The following is a 21,590-nucleotide window of genomic DNA, read 5'->3' as shown; positions in this document are numbered from 1 at the left end:
AACGCGGTGCCTCCCGGGTCGACAACGGCGGGACGGAGACGGAAGAGACGTAGCGTCCCAAGCCAGCCCGTGACATGCGGAGCAGTAAAAGCATTGGTCGCCGCGGCTCAACGAAGACTGGCAGCAAACCAACAGCCAGAGACTCTGTTTGTGGCAATTCTCGCCCAAATTACTGCTAATTCTGTACTGATTGTATGCCTTTTGTGCCTGCTATTTCCTGGAGGGGTTGATTCGGGAGCGCTTTCTTCATTACAGGCCCGAATGACATATAACCTATGGGAAAGATTGGCTTTAATAGCAAATGTTACCCACTTTTGTTTATCTGATTCTGTAGCAGCCGGAGAACTGTTAGGTACATGCCTTATTTCAGTATGTCATCACCCTGAGGAAATTGGGAATGAGATGATGCTCGCCGCTTACTCGAACCTCTCTTCCCAGTACTCTAGTATGGCTAATTGGGGCCCGGCCAATCACACTTTACCTTTTTAAGCTTATTTTTTGCTGCTGCTGTGTACAATGTATTCCTTTTTGTTAAGGCTTTGTCGAGACCCACCCTGGCAGGCTCCACGAGTTATGACCTTGCCTGTCCGGGAGTTAATTGGCTTGCAAATGCAAATTGATGGCTACCATGAGATGGCCGAGCACAAATAAACAAAAAAGGAGGGGATGTAGGATTCATAAAGGTTTATGCGCTTGGCAACATTCAGGGCACACCCGGAGTGTTGTGTAGGAGTAGTGCACACACTGCTCCATCCAAGGGCATCAACCTTGGAATCTCGCCAAGATGATATGTATCGTGGGAAGCCTCTCAGGACTGGGCTCAAGGCCCAAGAGCAAGGAATGCGGTAGATAGAAATTGGTAAATAAGAATGTTAAACAAAGCCAGTGTATTCCTTTTATCTGTTGGAGAATGTAATGCGCGGGGAGAGAGAGAGAATAAAGGGGAAAGTGGAAAGCTGACAGGCGGAAGCCCGTTAGCAGAGACCAGCCTGCTTGCTTGCTAAAAGCTGTGTTCTGTCTTGTCATTGAACCGCCACAAAGCCCCTTTTCTCTTTCTCTGACCTCCAATATCTCTAGGCCCAGCTTTCTCACCTTACTTCCAGTCATCTATTTCTTAGCCTTCACCATCTGTCTCATGATTCTCTCCCTTCCTAACTCCCACTCTTTATTTCTTTCCTCACCAGCATGGCCCCTTTGTTCTCTGTCTCCCAACCTCCACACGCACTCTTACCATAACACACACAGGATTCTCACCCTCTCAAATACACTTCCACTTCTCACCTTTGTTCTCTTTCATACATGTTTCTTCCCATCACTTTCATTCTCTCTCCTAGATGCACTCTTCTCCTGCCTTCTCTCTCTCCTCCCATCACCCACACCATTATACACAGAAAATAAAACACTCTCTATTCTCTTCCCTCTTCTCACTACATAGCCACATGCTCTTGCTGCTTCTCTTAGGGAGGAAAGATAAGCAGGAGGATACAGCAGATCCAGGCTGGGGGCTAACTGAAAAAGGTAGAAAGAGGGAGTGTCAAGAGAGTTCTGTGGGAGGAAAGAGCCAGGGCAGGAAAAGTATCTGGTTCATTTGGGGCAAGGATGTGACTTGGAGAAAGGGGGGAAATAAAATACCTGCAAAAGTACAAGTAAGTTTCCAAACATTAGGTATCTATGCATAGTACATGCGAACATTTTGAGGTTTGCCCTTCTCTCATATCGATCACTGAGGTAATTTCAAGGTTAATCAGAAGCACAATGTTAAAAAATGTATTTATTACAGAAAATTATCAGTGATCAACAAGCAAGGAAAGGCACTTCCACTCTCTTCAGGACAATTCAGACTGATTTTGATTTGGTTTGCACTACACAACTTTTGTCTGGATTCTGACATGGTGTTAAGTGTGAGAAAGAAAGTTAGCTGAATGTGACTCACTGTTCTAGAAGTGGGAGGAGCTGATGGACTTGTAAGTGATACCATCTCCTGGATTGCTAGTCGGAGCTTTAAGCGATGGAGAGGGTTGCTGATTCCAATTTCTCTCTGAATCTCAGTATCAGACAAAGCAGACATTATGGCTCCACTCTTCACATTTGCACGGCAAGCAGCAACATACCATGCAGGCATTCCCAACCACAGCTGTTGAGAAAAAAGTCACCAGTTTAAGACACTAGAAATCAATTTCTGAGATTTCATACATGGTTTAGTTATTAAGACATCTGCCATGTGAATTACTATGGTAATGCTCAAGCACTCAAATCACCAGTTTGTGAAAGGCCCTTCTGTGCATGCAGATTCAGGCATTGCACAGGCAATAAGTATGATCGAAAAGCGATTTTGACGTTGTGAAATGGCTTTGGAATTCTGGATCTGGGCACGACTGGAGATTTCACGTTAGCGCTCTAGTGTTCCATAACCATAACAGGAATGTCGAACACAGGCATGTTTCTTAGGGCATGTCTACACTTCCAGCTCGAGGAGAGAAACCTGCCCTAGCTCAATGAGAGCTAGTGTGCTTTTACATTGAGTATACCCACAACAGCGTGAGCCATGGATAGGGCTAGCTGCCCTGAGGACTTACCGAGCATCTTGGATGGGTTGTGCTCAGGGTGGCTAGCCCCTTGAGCCGTGGCTGCTACACCCTGTTTTGAGTGTGGTAGATCAACGAGTGCTAGCACAGGTATGTTTCCTTGAGCTGCAATTTACACCTCCAGCTCGGAGTGTAGACATACGCAAAGTGTTTTCAGAGCCACTCGCAATCCCTGCCTGCAACACTCCTACTATTCTTTTCCTGACCCTCTTATGAGCAGAGACTGACCATATGACTGAACTGTGCTCAACTGTTTTGCATTCTTCTAGGTACGCAAAAACACAGTGCCTGCTGTGTCACCTTATTATGATTGCAAGAACACCCAGATCTTCTCATCCACAGGAAAGAATTCCATCTTCAACATATACATATGTGAACACCCCAAAACACTGTCCCTCCAACTCCCCCTGAACCCGGCAGCTCCTCGTCACAGTATGCAATACATTCAATTCTAACGAAATGTGCAGAAGCAGGACCAAAAGACATAACTCGCCAACATTTTCAGAAGTGATTAGTGATTTTGGGTGCCCAACTTGAGAAAGTTAAAGGGGCCTGATTGCTCAGCACTTTCTGAAAATCAGGCCTCATTAAGGTGTCACAAGTTGGACATCTAAAAATTGAGGCCCACTATAACTTTTTATAATGGGGGCATGGTTTGTTTTCAGTTGGTCAAATGTTTTCTTTTCTAATGTTTTACATCATTTCTATAAACACCCCGCCCCCCCCAAAAATACCATATGATTAATTATTGAAGGCTAATGACAGCCATTGTTCATTAAAGTCCCTGTTATTGCATGAAGAACAGGAGTACTTGTGGCACCTTAGAGACTAACAAATTTATTAGAGTATAAGCTTTCGTGGGCTACAGCCCACTTCATCGGATGCATAGAATGGAACATATAGTAAGATATATATATATATATATATATATATATATACACACACACATACATACAGATAAGTTGGAAGTTACCATACAAACTGTGAGAGGCTAATTAGTTAAGATGAGCTCTTATCATCAGGAGAAAAAAACTTTTGTAGTGATAATCAAGATGGCCCATTTAGACAGTTGACAAGAAGGTGTGAGGATACTTAACTTAAGGAAATAGATTCAATATGTGGAATGACCCAGCTACTCCCAGTCTCTATTCAAACCCAAGTTAATGGTATCTAGTTTGCATTTTGCATGTGTTTTCAGAAATGAACTGAAAGGCCAAATTTTGAAAAATACCTAAATTATGCCACAGAAATTATACACACACTAAAGCCCTGGTCCTGAAAATATGCATGAGCTTAACTTTCCATAGCACATAATTTGTAAGAGGCTACAACTACTCACCAATTCATTTGTGCAAAGGCCCTTTTGCATGTCCAAAATCAGGTATTCCATAGGCAACATATTTTGCATGCACATATTTTCCAGTCTAGTCATAGACTCCCATGTTTCCAAATTTGTCCCAAAATTTAAAAAAACAACAACTAAAACCTGACAACTATGCTTTGTTTATTGCCTTATAGGACATTCAAGGGCTTTTTACTTCTACAAATGGGTACACACACACACATTTCATGATAGATATTTAGTACACTTTTCTATGTTAAAATGAAATATGATGTACTTTTCAAATATAAGGTGTCAGAAAGCACATGTCAAATTAAAGAGTGAGCTACTGGTAGGGTACAAACATTATTTTTTATTCTGTTTCCTATACCACACCCATCAGCATGGAACTGAACGCCTGCTGAGCACCCATAATACCATACCAATTAAGGCTTACATTTTCAAGAGTGTTCACTAATTTTGGGTGTCCAGTTCAGGATACCAGGTCTTGATTTTCATAGATTAATAGATTAATAGATTAGTGGACAGAAGTGTCCACTGTGAATTAGTCTGATCTCTTGCCTAACACAGGCCATAGAACTTCCCTAAAATAATTTCTGTTTGCCCTAGAACAATTCCTGTTTGAACTAGAAATATTTTCACAGGTGCTAAGCATCGGCAGCTCTATCTGACGTAAATGGGAGCTTCACACGCTCCACACCTTTGAAAAATCACGTTCTATGTGTCTCTAGTTGAACATTCAAAATTAACATATAATTTTGAAAATGTAAGTCTAAATCCTCTCCAGTGTCTTTGGGTATTAGAAGCTGTTTTACCAAGAGAGAAATTGTAGGCATGGAAACTTTTTAAAACATGGCATTGGTTAATCCACATGCACCTGGACAGGTAGAAGTGTGTCTGATTTAACAATCTCCTACAGTGCGATGAAATACTCAACATTAGACCTAAATCATCAAGTTGGAAATGTGTACCGTGTGATAAATTTCATACGATGGGGGGCAGGGGGAACCCCAGGATCTACAAAGAGTTAAAAAATGCTCAGTATGGAGAGAACTTATTTTTCCACAGTTACAGACTTGGGTACAACATCTTATCCTTTTGGAATTTCCTCCAACTCCCTGAGGCTGATGGAGTGCCCTTTTGCATCCTTTTGGGCAGCGTTGTCCCTGGTACCAATCTGTAGTGCACTGAACTACAATACCTATATGCCACTAAAACTGCCGATGCTTCAAAGGATGATCCAGGGAGGCAGCTATCTGTAAGGATTACTTGGCATGTTCCATTAGAATAGGCGATATGAAAAAGCAAAATGGCAAGATTCCTCCTCTCCCTCCAGTATTTGCTTCAGATGTAGACCTAATATGATATTCTGTCAAGCATCACAACATCCACTAATGCAGGATTTCTCAAAAAGAATGAAAATATCACCGAACTGTTCTCAAATCTTACGAAAGCTCTTATTTTTACCATATTAAAAATCAACAAGTAAAAACTGGAAATTTTGCACAAAAATAGACAGTCACAGACTTTACTCTTGGATGTCACTGAGTTTCATACTGTCCTTTTCCGTAGTAGGAGCGAAATTTTCTGATGGCTCGTCACTGGTACCACTGTAACTTGCTCATCATCATAGTCTGTCAGGGGACCAGTTACTTAGCACTAAACCTTGTTGAGGATTAATAAAAATTCTCAGCAATATGGAGGCCTAAACCACACTTCAAGAGTACTAACACTTCTGGCTGCAGTTCAGTGATTTTAAAAAGCCATATGACTCATTGTTTTTTAAAATGAAGACATTCTGAAGAGCCAGATTGGAACAGGTACACAAAGGGTGGGGGGAGGGCAAATAGCTCATACCTCAGATGGCCCACATAATGGGCAGCTACCATCACAGTTCCAGTGCCCCAGGGAGTTCAGTCAGATCCTCCATATGCCCCCTAAGGAATAGAATGCTACAAAGAGGATGGGGAAAGTCTGGGAGGAAATGGATCCCTGTCTCTCCACCATACACTGGTCTATGAAAGAGCACTGCGGGGAGCAGGCTGTGCTGAAATATGGTATATCAAGAAGCTTAGGGAGAGATTGGGTCTCGTTTTGATGCACAGTCCCTGCCTTGAAGTCCCCCACACCACACATACAGGACTGAGTCTTAAAGCACTGTCTAAACCCAGATTAAATTGCCATGTGAAGTTTAATAGGGACATGTACGCAGATTGAGTCCAGGCCCCAGATATAGAACTGCCAACACAACTGATCTTAGCCAAAGGACTATGAAAAAATTATGCATAGCTTCATAATGCATCTTCTCTCATGTTTTCTATACATGTACTCTTTAAATAAATTAGATTTTTCTCCTTTTCAGACTCTCTCCAAGCCAAACACTCCACTTAGTTTGAACTTAAACAGTTCCTTAGAACAGAAAACAGCAATTTGGAAAGGAGAGTGGCCCAAGTTCGAGTTGTTTACTTCTGTGGAACTTGATTCAAATTTAACTTACATTAATGGGTAAAAAGGAATGTGCAAGTCTTAATCAGCTCTGTAGCAGACATTTATCTACATCAGAAACAACCACTTAGTGTGACACAAATAGCATCTCTGAGAAGCATATACCTCTTTGTTCCAAGCAAGGAACATGCAGATCAAGATTGAGACACTTGGTTAAGCACTGGTTAAGGAACCTCACAATTCTTAAGATTTATCCAAGCTATACATACAAAAATTACACACCAAATAGCTATGTTTAAAGAACACTAAGATGACAGTCAAGCAATGAAAATTTAGGAAATGCCAATATTAAGGTTGCCTTAATTTGCCCTCCTTGTACTTATGCATTATGAAAAGTCTTTAAATTATATGACCTCATACTATTTGTGAGGGTATGATCCTCCACAGTCTACACATATCTGCCACTGGGGGAAATAAGAGAGACAGACACACTCATCCAGTGGGTTTCCTAGACATTTGCTGACAGCAGAGGAATATTGAGACTCAGGAACCCAGTGTTCAACTGCAGTTTCTCTAGGGTAGCATTCTCCAGAAGTAATAAACCTTTTTTGCCCCCATTCTTTCCATCTTGCCTCTATCTCCCTCTCAGCAGCTTCTGTCTCAGCCCCTCACACTTTATCCACCTGCAGCTGGCAATGATGCTACAGCTAATAGGAAGTAAGAAAAGGAAACATTCAAACGTTCTTTCCAAATACTGTCTCTCAGAGTTTGGGAGGGTAACATAAATACAGAAGTTCTGTGAATAAGATCCATGTTTCCAAGTTCTCCTCTTAACACTTACCTCCAGCCACGCAACCACTGTAGGCCCGTCCCACTGTGCAAAAGGCAATCCCTTTCTCCGAGCTTCTTCCAGAAGTTCATGCCTAAAAATGCATCATACAGTGTTAAGTAGGTGGCAGTACCTGGGACAGCAGAGATGCACTTATACTTCCAAGGCTAAATGCAACAATAATGCAGCACAATAACTCTCCTCATTTATACCGATAACCTCGTTAAAGTATTTAAGCCTAAGTAAAAGCAGTTCCTTGCCTTTTTTGAACATATTCCTTTCTCTATCCCAAACTTTTTTCTCTTTCTGTTCTAGGACTCCTTTGATAATGCCTAACATGTAAAGGAAATACTTTTGTATTTTAATTTTCAACATTTCTGGATTGCATATAGAAATAAACCATAGAGCAGACATCTATTACACAATGTTGTTACATGTTTTGACACAATTCATTGGATAGGCATTGTGATAATTTATAGACGATATGTGAATCATTACAAAGTTGGCCAGCTATAGATCCACATTCTGCACCTGCCATCTCCCCTGGACTTCAAAGACTGTGGAACACGTCAATCCACAGTAAGAATTTGGCTTTTGCAGCTTTTAAAACAAAGAGTGTAACATCACATTTAATATAACGGTATTGAATATCGTAAAGATTATATACATTTTAAATTGATTAAAATACCCGGAAAATGCTAGCTTTACATTTCACCCATGTTAAATAATTTGATCAAGCACACGAAAAAATCCTTTTGCACAGGCGAAAGGAATGACAGGATATTTCAGGGGCACAGAATTGATCACGTAGCCCCTCTAAAACCAGTTTCTTATTAACCAAAGTATTTCTGTCTGCCTCCCACTGAGAGGAGCACAGAAGGCAGGTTCTCAGCAGTAACGGAAACAAATAGATGAGGACTACGTTAATGTAACATTAAAATTTGCTGACAACACCTCATAAGAAAGGAAATGTAGAGTTATAATATTGATTTTGCTCCCTTGTCCTTTATTCTTGCTGCCTATGTGATTCAGAGATCCCCCAACAACGCTTCTTTGCCTTCGTAGCCCTTCACATAGTGATCTTGAAAAACTGTGGCACAATGAAGCAGAGATAAAGGCAAGAGAATTACTCTGTTTTTCTTAAGAAATAAATTTGGAGTTCCCAAACCATGAAGGGTCCAATTCTGTTACTTGTGCTCCTAGTGAGTATCCTCTTACTCTGTAAACTGCTCCACTGTAATCAATGAGACCACTCTTGCAGTTAGATGCTAGTGAGTGAGAGTTTCAGGATTTGGCTCTAGTAGAAGAGGAGAAAGACTGATTAAGACCTGCACACCCCTTTGTCCTGATAATCTAATTTTGATTTGAATCAAGTTGTCCAGCAGTGAAGAACACAAACTACTTATGCCACAGTCCTTTCCAAATTTATGCCTTCAGTTCTATGGAACTGTTTAATTTCCTAAATGACAACTTTCAGGTACAATGCAAGATTTTTAGATACCCAAAGGTCAGAGTTTATAGGTGAAATCAGCCGCTTAGATACCTAAATTCCCCAAATTATTTTGCATCCATTAGAAGAGTCCATTTTTGAAAATCTGGCCCTACAACTGCCTCAGGTTTCTGTATTTCTCCTATATCTGTAGTTAACACACTGACATCTGACAACGCTTTTCAACCAAAATCATCTAAGCTTCCCTCTCAGCACACACACTATCCCCTGCTGCAGGGAGTTTTGCAGCTGCTCGTAGGAAACTGGTTATATAACTGCCACTTGCTATCCATGTCCTCTTCCTGAATCCCAGCTAGGCCAAGGAGACCTGGGGAGCTGGGCCAAGGAGTCCAAAACTATCAGTAAAAAAGTCAGTTAACTGCTTGCTGCGTAAGGATGGTGTTAGTAAGGGTTTCCTGCTCCAACTTCCCAAAGAGGGTGGAGTACCCCTCTCTATCACACTGCTGTTGCACAGGTTCTACCCAATAATTGGAGTACGAGATCACTCAACCACCCATCTCCCCATCATCAGTGTGAGCTTCCTTAGTGCTCAGCGGTATGTGAGTTGGGGGGAACTTCGGTCCAGGAGGCAAATTTGGGCTTGTTAGATCTCTTTTCAAACCCATGGCTGAACTCTGGAATTGAAGTGCCAGCAAAGGAGACATAATCTTTAGGCTCCAGAGCCCCTTTACAATGTCTTTCCCCTGAACAACTGACTTCCTCCAGCCTGGAATATCAGAGAAAGTATTGAGCATTTTCAGTATATCTCTGATGTGATTCCCATGAGCTCAATTGCCATACGGTAATCAGACTGGAGTCAGGTTTGGGCTCTCAGCTGAGCATTATGCTGCTGCTTCTGAGGGAGATGTTCTCCCTTGGAGTAGTGAAGAGCCTCTATAGTTGCATGGTCAGTTAGACTTGTGGCAGTACTTATGGGAGAGCAGCTCTGGACGCTGCTTTTGGCTGAACAGAACAGGCCAAAACATGAATTTCTCTTACTGCTGGCTACTGCTATCCGTGACATCACACATAATCCTGAGGTTCTTGGAAGGCACAGCAGGTGAGGGAGGAAAATGATTATAAATAATTTTAACTGTAATTTTAAAATCTATTATTCAGTCAAATATTGTACTAGGGTGAAATTAATCCTTGGGCAGAGTGTCAGCACAAGACCAAAGCCTCACTTAATGATTTGGGATCCTAAAGAGATTTTTATTTATTTAATTTTTTAGAAGGATTTAAATTTATATTTAAAAGCTCACATAATAATTTCCTTTTCCTTTATAGTTTTGCCTACAAATCATGAAGTGCAAATTTTATTTAAGTTGAATTTCCCATTTGAAAAAAACAAAAACCTGTAGTTTAAAAATATATATGATTTTATATTATATAATATGAAATTATAAATTATGTCACAGAGCTTGAACCTTGGATCTGCAGAACTAAAAACAGAGCCTCTATTACTCCATCTAAAGGCAGTAATTTCTTAGGTGATAGCTATAGCAGACTCTTATCCTCTTATATGAATCAGCCACTAGAGGGGGACAAAGATCCACACTTTGTTAGAATGGGTTACAAAAATGAATGTATGATGCAAGTTAATTAATAAACTATGTATAATTTTGATAAAAAGTAAATATAATGAATAAAGTTAATATGACTAAAATAGCAACTTCCAGTACTTATGAATAATATGACTCTTCTGCTGTGATTGTAAGGTCTGCAACAAATTTTCAAACGAAAATTCCTTGGTTATTTCAAAGTCAAGTTTTAAAAAAATCAAAATCAAGATGCTAGAACCAAAATTGTGTTTTACAGGAGGTCACACTAGCTGATGGCTTTATAATCTCTGAATCTCATTAAAGGGGTTTTCACTGGAGAATATGCTAGTTTATTTTACAGTATAAACTCCTTGCAAAAAGAATCAGATAATTTTCAAATGAATCTGTAATTTTTCATTACAACAATGTGGAAATGGCTAAAATTGTGTGTAGTTTTCCTAACACCAGGGTAATAACAGCTATACATTTCGAAGCCATTTTTGGAGAAAAAATTATCCACTACACTTCATCAAAGTAGTTTATGAGGCCATGAAGTTATCCTAAGTAAAACCCTCAAATTAGTGACTGAGAGGAAGGGGCCTGTGGCTCCAGAGGGTAGCCTACTGCTTGCTACGCAGATGGACAGAGAGGACCCTGGTTACAGGAAGCTACAACTGCAGCTGCCTCCTCCCTGCCTAGCTAAGAGACTGATCATTAGGGGAGGAGCAGAGAGTGTGCTCAGCTGCATTAATAACAGCCTCAGACTGTTTCCCTCTGCTGGGGCTTACAGTTGGTGGGGAGAAATGTAGTGTTCCCCTCCCTAACCTGAAAGCTGGGGAGGAGCTGGCAGATGTCAGAGAAAGCACTATACACTGTGTCACTTCATTTGTATCTTTAGGCAGATACAGGACTTTCCTGGCTTTCCTATCTAATTTTTGGCAACATATGCAACCAATATGGTAAGGAGAATTGACATTAATTAGACTTTACTGTAAGAGGTAGTTTGCAGATATTCTCTAAAAGGGTTTGCAAGCACTGGAATGATTACAAAATGAATCAATATTTTTAGATATTATTATTTAAGAATAAAATCCCCTTTATTTAAGACACTGTGGGAGTAACTGTAATATGAATATAGGACTGGGACCTTGATGGGTCATCTAGTCCAGTCCCCTGCACTGACAAAGGACTAAGTATTATTTACAGCATTGCTGACAAGAGTTTGTCTAACCTGCTCTTAAAAACCTCCAAATGACAAAGATTTCCACAACCTCCTTAGGTAATTTGTTCCCGTGCTTAATGAGCCTTATGGTTGGGTAGTTTTTCCTAGTATCTAACCTAAATCTCCCTTGCTGCAATTTATGCCCATTACTTCCTGTCCTCAGTGGATAAGGAGAACAATTTAACACCCTGCTCTTTATAACATCCTTTTATGTATTTGAAGACTGTTATCATGTCCCCTCTCAGTCTTCTCTTCTTCACACAAAACAAACCCAGTTTTTTCAATCTTTCCTTGTAGGTCATTTTTTCTAGGCCTTTAATCCATGTTTATTGCTCTCCTCTGGACCTACTCAAATTTGTCCACATCTTTCCCAAAGGACACAGTACGCCAGTTGAGGCTTATCAATGCTGAGCAAAGCGGAAGAATTACTTCTCATGTCTTGCTTACAACACCCCTATGAATAAATCACAGAAGGACATTTGTTGTTTTGCAACTGTATTACACTGCTGACTCATATTTAATTTGTGATCCACTACAACCCCCAGATCCCCTTCAGCAGTACTCCTTCCTAGGTAGTCATTTCCCATTTTGTATTTGTGCAGCTGATTATTCCTTCCTAAGTGTAGTTCTTTGCATTTGTCCTTACTGAATTTCATCCTATGTATTTCAGACCATTTCGACAGTTTGTCAAGATAATTTTGAATTCTAATCCTGTCCTCCAAAGCTCTTCCAACCCTTTCAAGTTGATATTGTCCACAAATTTTATAAGTATACCCTCTATGCCATTATCCAAATATTTTATTATTGCATCGTTAACTATCTTCTACTGCCCTAGATAGGCGTTGCAAGCTAAGGAAATTATATGAAAGTGGACTTTAGTTAGCCTCTGTCGAAAGCTAGGATGACTCTTCTGTTAATCTAACATTTTAGAAAGAGGACATGATACAACTGGGTATCCTCACCATTGGTGCAATTAGAGAGGGGCACAGTCAGGTGTGTCTGGGCTGGCTGGCACAGAATGGTGGTGACATGGAAGTGCTGGCTCCCCCCAGCATTGACCTCTCTTCCCTAATCCCAAGGAAACTACTTCAGAGGGGCACTATTGTGCTGGGCTGTTTTCCCTATTCTGATCCTCCCCAGAGCCCTTTGGAACTGTTTAGCATACGATTATGCTAACCCACTCAACATCATTATATTAGGGTTGCCGTTCAGCACTTTAAAACTCCTCTAAAGGGAGCGGTGGCCAGAGTGGACAATATGGGAGTTGTGCTATCAGGAGAGAGATAAAACCGAAGAGATCAGTGCTGACTAGGAATGTTCTGGACAACCTGAGAGTTAGGGCAGTGGTTTTCAACCTCTGGTCCATAGAGGGGGTCCACAAAAGGTTGTTGTTGCCAAATAACAGTGCTTTTCACCCTGTGGTCTGCAGTCTCCTAGGGGGTCAGCAGACTAAGTCTAAGATTTCCAAAGGGATCCACAACTCCATTTAAATTTTTTTAGGAACCAAAAATGCAAAAAGGTTGAGAACCACTCATTGACCTCTCTGTAGGAAAATATTAAAATCTGGATTATAAACAAAATCTCTAGCTTGATCTTGTTTACAACTGTCACAAAAGCGAGGCTCACCTAATGAGGTGAACAATAAATAGCTGCTCAAAATGACTGACACCTAACTTCATGTGCAGGAACTATAATACAAAGTCTAAACACTTCCATGATGAAGCTTGAATTTCAACACACAGCTCCATACTTCTGTAAAATAATAGTGTGATTAGATAGTTCCAGTTGATTTCACATGTACAGTTCTCAGTAATACCAATTATAATGGCTCTTAATTAAAATTCAATAGCAAATGTGAGGCAAGTTCATAATGAGGCATGTTAAAATAAGAAGTAACAACATTTTAATAGTATGGTGCTAGTAGTTCTCACTTAGAAACGCTGGCTTGTAGACAGAGAAGCTAATTCCCATGAAATGTCGTGCATAAAAGTTTTCTAATAAAGATATTGCCTGCAAGTCAAAATGTTACGTTGAAGACAAAATGCAACAGATTCCCTTTATTGTCATTATTTCCTTTATTATTATTTAACACTAAGTAATGTAAATGGAATGGTTAATTATTGTATTTTTTAAGTAGAAATATTGCCCAAATTACAACCAGCCTTTATACATACTAGATTTCTGTAAATTAAGATAGATAGAAGATGCCATTCAATGTGAGCAACTTGAGGACTTCAAACCAAGGTGTAAACACAATTGATTCTCTATGGAAAAATAATATTCAAATAATTGAAACAGACAAATGTCCAGGAACTAGTGTCTTGGATTCAAAGCCCTTTGGAATCAGGCAAGAGTCTTTCCATTGAACTCGTAAGGCTTTGGACAGATGCTATTAGCAGAAGGAATTTTTCATTTCTCTGTATTGGTATTTCTTAGCCACTATTGATTTAAAAGGAACTAGAAGCAAACTTGCCATTGCCATATACATATATAATCTCTTTTAAAAGGGTCTATATGTGTTTTAAATACAATCCTTAATTAAAAATTAAGTTAGTTCTTCAAACTCTTGCCCTTAGGCTGACCCTGACTTTAAATAATGTAGTCATCTTTTCTATGTATATGCATATATATATGTATCACTTTGTATAATAGGTGGACTGGGAATGGTGGGCAAGGTTAATTCTTCATGTCTTTGCAAAACTTTTTCCAGTTAACTTTAAAAGAGTTTTCAGGGGAGAATAATTGAAATATTGAAACAGGTAAATGTAAGTAATGATTGAAGCAATAAATAAAAAGGGTTTAAATACAAAAGGCAAGGGAAGTTTTATTATTCATTTAATATAAGCATAGGTAACATAGTTATGGACAGAATTTTTAAATATTGCTGTAATTGCTGTATATTAGTGCATGTTCTGGAAGCAGAAGGGCATTATTGCTTTTCTGAAAGCATACATTATGCAAACAGAGGCATATTCTGGAATGCTGAATAGCCATAAAAAATACAGACCATAACTTTAAATTAGAGCAGCAGAGAATTACTATTAAAATATAATAAAAACAGTAATGAACCAAACAGACTTGCCTAATAGATCACCTTGCAATCTAGTATAAAGTTTACTAGATATTATTAGAGACCCTTGGAGCTTCCAGGTTAATTAAATTTTATTAAATCAGGTTTTGTAGCAGCATTTCATGGTAATACATTTTAAATTAAAATTGTAACTCCTGTCCTCTACAAGTTTATTTCTGGTCTTCCAATCTTAAAAGAGCCATACTTCATACATATTTAAGAGTTTGTGTACTCTGCATAGAATTTTCTTTTATAAGCATCATAAATAGTTTCTTTCAGGAAAAACAAAAAACTTGTTCAATTGATCTAAGAGGAGGAGATGAGGATTTTAAAGCTTAAATCAGGAGAGCCAATTAAAACAAATGTCCATACTTTTAAAACAAATGAATTGGTGAAAAAGAAAAATAAACATGAAATTCTATAAGCATAAAATGAAAATATTGTTGTTCTATATACAGAGCATGTAGACCCAAGAAGCGAATCTATTTTAAGAACTGACTGGCATTATCCCCAGTGTAGACTCATAAGAGTAAGGGCTTCAGGATCAAGTCCTGAATTTGTGAAGAAAAGAGAAATATTGTGCGTTCAATTATTATAAAGTTTTAGAATACCCTGAACATTTGGCTTGAGGTTAGTGCTCTGCATAGGTCTGGTTATATAATTGAAAAAGGAAAGAAAAAAAGAAAAGAAAACATGGTGCTGAAAATGAACATGTTCAGCAGCCAATGTGATTTAACTTACCCAGATGTGCTTTTCATGAGATGAAGAGAGATGGATGGAAAAGAAAAGCACACAAACATTAATGAATATATGTCAATCCATTAAAAAAATCATGACAGATAAAATAAGAGCACAATCACAAATATGGCAAATCTCACTATGAAACAGACCTTCCACTAATTTATTTAAAAAGATACATGCTCCTGTATGGATTTTTAAACTGAGATAATAGCAGGTTATAATTAAATTGGCGTCTGTTACTTATTAGAAACCTCTTAGCACAACAGACCTACAATAAATGTTAGAGCCAGAAGGTCTGACAACACAGCACATGTTGGATACTATTCACAAACAAATGCAAGTTGTCCCAGCTTTCATCATTCATAAGCTTTTGTGCAATGGAATGTTATGTATATTTTGATTAGTGTTTTTCACACAAACACATTTATATACAAACAATGTGGATTTAGCCACTAAGCAAATTACCACGGAAGAATCTCCAACCACACACACAGAAAATACACAGCAAAGGGTGAACCAGGATTTGCTTTCTTGCCTATTACATCAAAAAGCCCCCAAAATAAAATGGTCTAAGCTGTGTTTTCTGAAACATTACAGGAAATGTCAGCATCACTTAGGGCTGGATTGTGCTATCCTTACTCATGCTGAGTAGTATGTAACTCTGTGACTAGTCTGATTGGTGTGAGACGAGTTGTCATACTGATTTAAGCAGTTTTGCATTCTATGTAAGGTGTTACTCAGTGTAAGGATAGCAGCATCTGACCCCTTACTAAGGTAATGGAATTTTACTTCCAGTTCATAATGACACTATATAAAAGAGCTTGCTGAGTTGTGTATGGTTGTAAAACAGCTACGATTCTCCAAAAACATGGACAGAGAAATATCACTAAAAGGACTGTGCACCAATCACACCAGAAATTTGAGTTTATTTTCCTGTTGACACAAGTGTTTAAAGTTACACAGAATTAAAGGCAGGCTAATAAAAATAGTTTCTGGATGAATGACATTGCCCACTAGCCAGTAAGTCTGCTAAACATGCAGAAAACCCAGGAGCTAACCATGTGCCGCCAACATAATTTCTAAAGGTGTCTATTACAGAGCCAGGATGCCACCATTGGTAATATAATTTCCCCAGCGTACCATCTGTATCTTATGATTGTCATTCAGTAAAGAAAGGGAGATCCCGTGTCACATGCCTGAATAACACCTAAGCAATCTTACAATACTGTATTTCGAAAAAAACCCTTACCCGGGTCAAAAGAAAGGTGTGCTGTAAAACTGCTTGGAAAATATAAGTGAAGAAAAGTCTGGCCTGATGAACCCGTGCTCTGATTGAGCCTGGGCAGCTGGTGATGAGGTCCGGACAAAACACACAGTAATCAGGAAAGGGGAAGAGGCCAAGAAATAAAGTTTTTGTTTCCATTGTGTTTGTGGTGGAGAGAGAAGATGGGCAAGAGAAGGAGAAAAATGGGAAGAAAGTGGGAGTAAATGACAAAAGGGTGAGGTATGGAGAATTTTGGGGCCAGAGGACAGACAGATGGGGAGGAGGACTAAAGTGGGTGATGGAAATAGAGACATAAATACATATTTGTACAATTCTTAAATTAATGGACACACCATTAGACTTGAAAGTAGAGTCATGAATTGTAACATTTGGGAGAAGATTTTCTGCATTGATCTACTCTGTGAGGACTGACCTTAAAGCTCTAGCTGGAGATAACCCTACTGTGGTGAAGTTCCCAGCATCCAAAGGCAGCATAGCACATTCCCTATGCTAGGGGAGGCTAGACGAGTGTCAGGCTGCTCTAACCTGCCCCCTGAGCCAGACAGAGAATAAAGGAAGATAAATTGGCTTTCTCATGGCATCCTACTCTACAGAAACGCTGGGTTCTTAAATTTTAGCTCTCTAATTTTCCTAAAAAAACTTTTTATCCCCATTTTAATGAATCATAGAATATCAGGGTTGGAAGGGACCTCAGGAGGTCATCTAGTCCAACTGGCAGGACCAATCCCCAACGAAATCATCCCAGCCAGGGATTTGTCAAGCCTGACCTTAAAAATATCTAAGGAAGGAGATTCCACCACCTCCCCAGGTAACGCATTCCAGTGTTTCACCATCCTCCTAGTGAAAAAGTTTTTCCTAATATCCAACCTAAACCTCCCCCACTGCAACTTGAGACCATTACTCCTCGTTCTATCATCTGCTGCCACTGAGAACAGTCTAGATCCATCCTCTTTGGAACCCCCTTTCAGGTAGTTGAAAGCAGCTGTCAAATCCCCCCTCATTCTTCTCTTCCGCAGACTAAACAATCCCAGTTCCCTCAGCCTCTCCTCATAACTCATGTGTTCCAGGCCCCGAATAATTTTTGTTGCCCTCCACTGGACGCTTTCGAGTTTTTTCACATCCTTCTTGTAGTGTGGGACCCAAAACTGGACACAGTACTCCAGATGAGGCCTCACCAATGTCGAATAGAGGGGAACGATCACGGAAGGAAGACAAGGATCTTCCTTGATCATATTTCAGCTTGTTGGAAATATCATCTGATTTTTTTTGGGTGGGGGAGGGTTGTTTCCTGCTGTCTTTTGTCTCTATCTTCCTTATTCCCATAGGCTCCCATCCTATAAAGGGACTGACACAGCCGGACCTTTGTGTCTGTATGGTGTCCCATTGATTGCAGAATCAGGATTTAAGACACAGTTGGATCCACGAGCACACTTACATCCATGAGGGTCTTTCCACTGAAATCATTGGGGTGCTGCATGAGTGCAAAGCCCTATCAGCAGAGATCAGATTGCAGGGTTGAGGCCTTGTTTTGCTTTTCCTACTTGTGTCTGGCTCAGAATTAGCTGTTAGTTGAGAAAAGGAGTACTTGTGGCACCTTAGAGACTAACAAATTTGTTAGTCTCTAAGGTGCCACAAGTCCTCCTTTTCTTTTTGCGGATACAGACTAACACGGCTGCTACTCTGAAACCTGTTAGTTGAGGTAAGCCTCCTTATACTGTATAGGGAGAAAGGATTCAAACATTTGGCAAGAGGAATCTCTGGGTCCCTCTGTTTATTTTTCACAAACCCTGTATTTAAAATCAAAGGGAAACAGTTTTCCATACATAGGAAGAATGAAATTATGTACTGCTTTCATTGGAATTTGACAGAAGTATAGAACTTGACTGCCCTCCCCTCCCACCGTGCTCTGAGTGGATTCAGCTGTGGTGGACAGATCCCATACGCATCGCTGCCGAGGGGGGAGTGATTCTGACAGGCACTGGAGCACTGGGACCAGTACACAATTTTGTGTTGGTGGGAGGCAATAACCCTGCATGCCCCTCTCCCTAGTCTCTGTATGGGGCTGGCCCCACCAACCCCCACTGCACCCCATTTTTCCGCCACCCATGGCTTTGCGCCCTGGGTGGCTGCTCCGCTCATCCTGCTCTGGTCACAGCCCTGCACTCTGGGTACATCTACACTGCAATTAAAAAATCCACGGCCGTCCTGTCCCAGCTGACTCAGGCTCATGGGCTCGGGCTAAAAGACTGTTTAATTGTGATGTCGACATTCGGGCTCGGATTGGAACCCAGGCTGCAGAATCCTGTGAGGTGGGAGAGTCCCAGAGCTTGGGCTGCAGCTCAATCTGAACATCTACATTGCAATTAAACAGACTCTTAGCCCGAGCCCTCTGATCCTGAGTCAGCTGGCTTGGGCCAGCTGCGGGATTTTAATTGCCGTGTAGACATTCCCTCTGACACATTTCCAAGACCTGAAGAGGAGCTCTGTGTAAGTTTGAAAGCTTGTCCCTGTAACCAACAGAAGCTGGTCCAATAAAAGATATTACCTCACCCATAGTCTCTCTTCAATATCATTACATTTTTAAGTGTACAGTATCTTAATGAAAGCAATTACTATTTTGGGTACAGGAGAGAGAAGGTCCCCCCCAATATCTAATTTAGTAGCATCACATGTTAACAAAATTAAGGGGAAATATTGGTAGAGGCCTTTACTGACTGTTTCAGAAAGATACTTCAATAAATGGAGAGAAAATATGTTTTGCAATGGAATTAACTTGAAAGGAAAAAGCAGTTCTTATTTACACAAAACAAAAATTAGACCCTGATCCTGCAAGGAGAACAGTATGGGTTCATGAATGCAATGCCTCACTGACTTGGGGTTCTCCTAGCCCAGGCGTGGGCAAACTATGGCCCGCGGGCCGCATCCGGCCCACCAGCTGTTTTAATCTGGCCCTTGAGCTCCCGCTAGGGAGTGAGGTCTGCGGCTTGCCCCGCTCCGGCGCTCCAGCCGGGCAGCAGGGTCAGGGGCTGCTCCGTGCAGCTCCCGGAAGCAGCGCCAAGTCCCTGCTCAGGCTCCTACGTGTAGGGCCAGTCAGAGGGCTCTGCTCTGCACACTGCCCCACCCTCACAGCCAATGGGAGCTGCAGGGGCAGTGCGCAACAGAGCCGCCTGGCCATGCCTCCGTGTGGGAGTCTGAGGGAGTGTCACAACCTCAGGGGTTCTTTTGGGGAAGGCAAATCAGCACTGCATGTTGCTAACACTGTTGCAAGGATTGCAAAGCATTTTGGGGAGGGTCAAAGGTGTAAGTGAAGAGTGAAAAATTCTTTTGCAGGCTGCAAGAGGCCAAAGGGGGAAGGAGAAAGAGAGCAGAGAATGGGTTAACTCAAAACTGCAGCTAGCAAGCTCAGTCCAATGATAAGACGCTGGCCCCAGTCCAAGGTCACGGCACTAGACAAGAAGTTTATCTCTCACCCAGCCACAACCAGCCATGAAAAAACCAGGGCTACAAAGATAAAGAACACAGGCAAGACAACGAGGGGCGGGGAGCAGAGCTTTGCGTCCTTGGAGCCGTTGTGTTTTGGAAAAGTGAAGAAATCCACAGAAAGCCGGTTTGGACTGGCACAAAGAGCACCAGGAACAGAGGTTGCAGAATGGAACACCCCCAAAGAAACCCAGCACTTAAAACCCTCCTGAGAGTTGGAGTAATTCGGAGATCATTGTGGACCCTGGACTACCTGGGCCTAGGACAGAACTCCTGTCCATTCTTCCCCCTCTTCTGCTTACGTTACACCCAGGCTTGGCTGTGTGAGTATGAAAGTGGGTTAGGGCTTGAGGCACTAACACTTTCTTCCTTCCTCTAAATAACGTGGGAAGCATCCATCACTCTCTGCTGTTATTTTATTATTTTATCAATAAAGCTTTAAAGCTCAGTTATGTGGTGTGTTCTGTCATCTCCTCCCTAAAGATCCTGCGGTCTCAGCCTGATCACCTGACGCCCCAGGCAAATTGGTAACATAAATCTGTCACGGGGACATGCTGCTGCTTCTGGGAGCTGCATGAGGTAAGTATGGCCCGGAGCCTGTACCCCGAGCCAAACCCCTGTGCCCCAACCCCCTGTCCCAGCTCTGATCCCCCTGCTGCCCTCCAACCCCCTCATCCCCTGCCCAGAGCACCCTCCTGCACCTTAAACCCCTCATCCCCTGCCCCACCCCAGAGCCTGCACCCCCAACTGGAGCCCTCACCCCCCCATGCCCAAACCCCCTGCCCTGATCTCCCTCCTGCCCTCTGAACCCCTTGGTCTGAGCCCAGAGCACCCTCCTACACCCCAAACACCTCATCCCCAGCCCTATCCCAAAGCCCGCACCTCCCCAGCTCCCCACGCCAGCCTGGAACCCCCTCCCGCACCCTGAACTCCTAATTTCTGGTCCCTCCCCGGAGTCCACACCCCCAGCCAGAATCCTCTCCCTCTCCGCCCCACACCCCACCCCCGATTTCATGAGCATTCATGGCCCATCATAGAATTTCCATACCTAGTGGCCCTTGGGCCAAAAAGTTTGTCCACCCCATCCTAGTCAGACTGGGGACACAGAATGCACTTTTTTATGGCAACAAGACATACTGAATGCATCTTTTGTTTCTAAAAGGGAAAAAAAGCCTTGGGACCTCTTACATCAAATGATTCGCCATGAGTGCAGATACAAAGGAAAGAAATTAAATGAAGGACAATTAAAAATAATACGGCATGAGATAAAAATTATTCTTAAGGACTAATGTACAACAAGAACGCACACTTAGAGGATAACAGGTTTTTATAAATGTTACAAATATGAGAAGATTTAGATGGATGGCAATTACGAAGAGCTTAATTAACGCAATTTTGATTAATTTAAAAAAATGCATGTAATTAACAACATCATTAGGAAAAGGCACTTTTATACTGCAGCGGGCAAAGAGTTTTTCTACTTAAGAATGTACTAAATCAAATTCTCCTCTCAGTCACGCATATAAAACCCCACTGAAGTTACAGGAGTTGTATATGTGTA

General features: G+C 41.3%; 1 protein-coding gene across 7 annotated transcripts in view; it reads right to left on the bottom strand.

Moving 5' to 3' along the window:
• The window catches only part of PPFIA2 (PTPRF interacting protein alpha 2), a 617,960-nt gene that overhangs the window by 34,695 nt on the left and 561,675 nt on the right, over positions 1–21,590 (bottom strand). For all 7 annotated transcript variants that reach the window (XM_074941964.1, XM_074941966.1, XM_074941963.1 and 4 more), the window contains 2 exons: positions 7,214–7,295; positions 1,934–2,134 (listed from right to left, as the gene is read on the bottom strand). In XM_074941964.1, coding sequence (XP_074798065.1) covers positions 1,934–2,134; positions 7,214–7,295 — 283 coding nt within the window. The remainder of the gene's footprint in view (positions 1–1,933; positions 2,135–7,213; positions 7,296–21,590) is intronic.

Source organism: Natator depressus, chromosome 1 (assembly GCF_965152275.1).
Source record: "Natator depressus isolate rNatDep1 chromosome 1, rNatDep2.hap1, whole genome shotgun sequence".
Taxonomy (NCBI): domain Eukaryota; kingdom Metazoa; phylum Chordata; order Testudines; family Cheloniidae; genus Natator; species Natator depressus.
The sequence above is the reverse complement of the archived record's forward strand: the minus strand, read 5'-3'. Positions and strand labels throughout refer to the sequence as shown.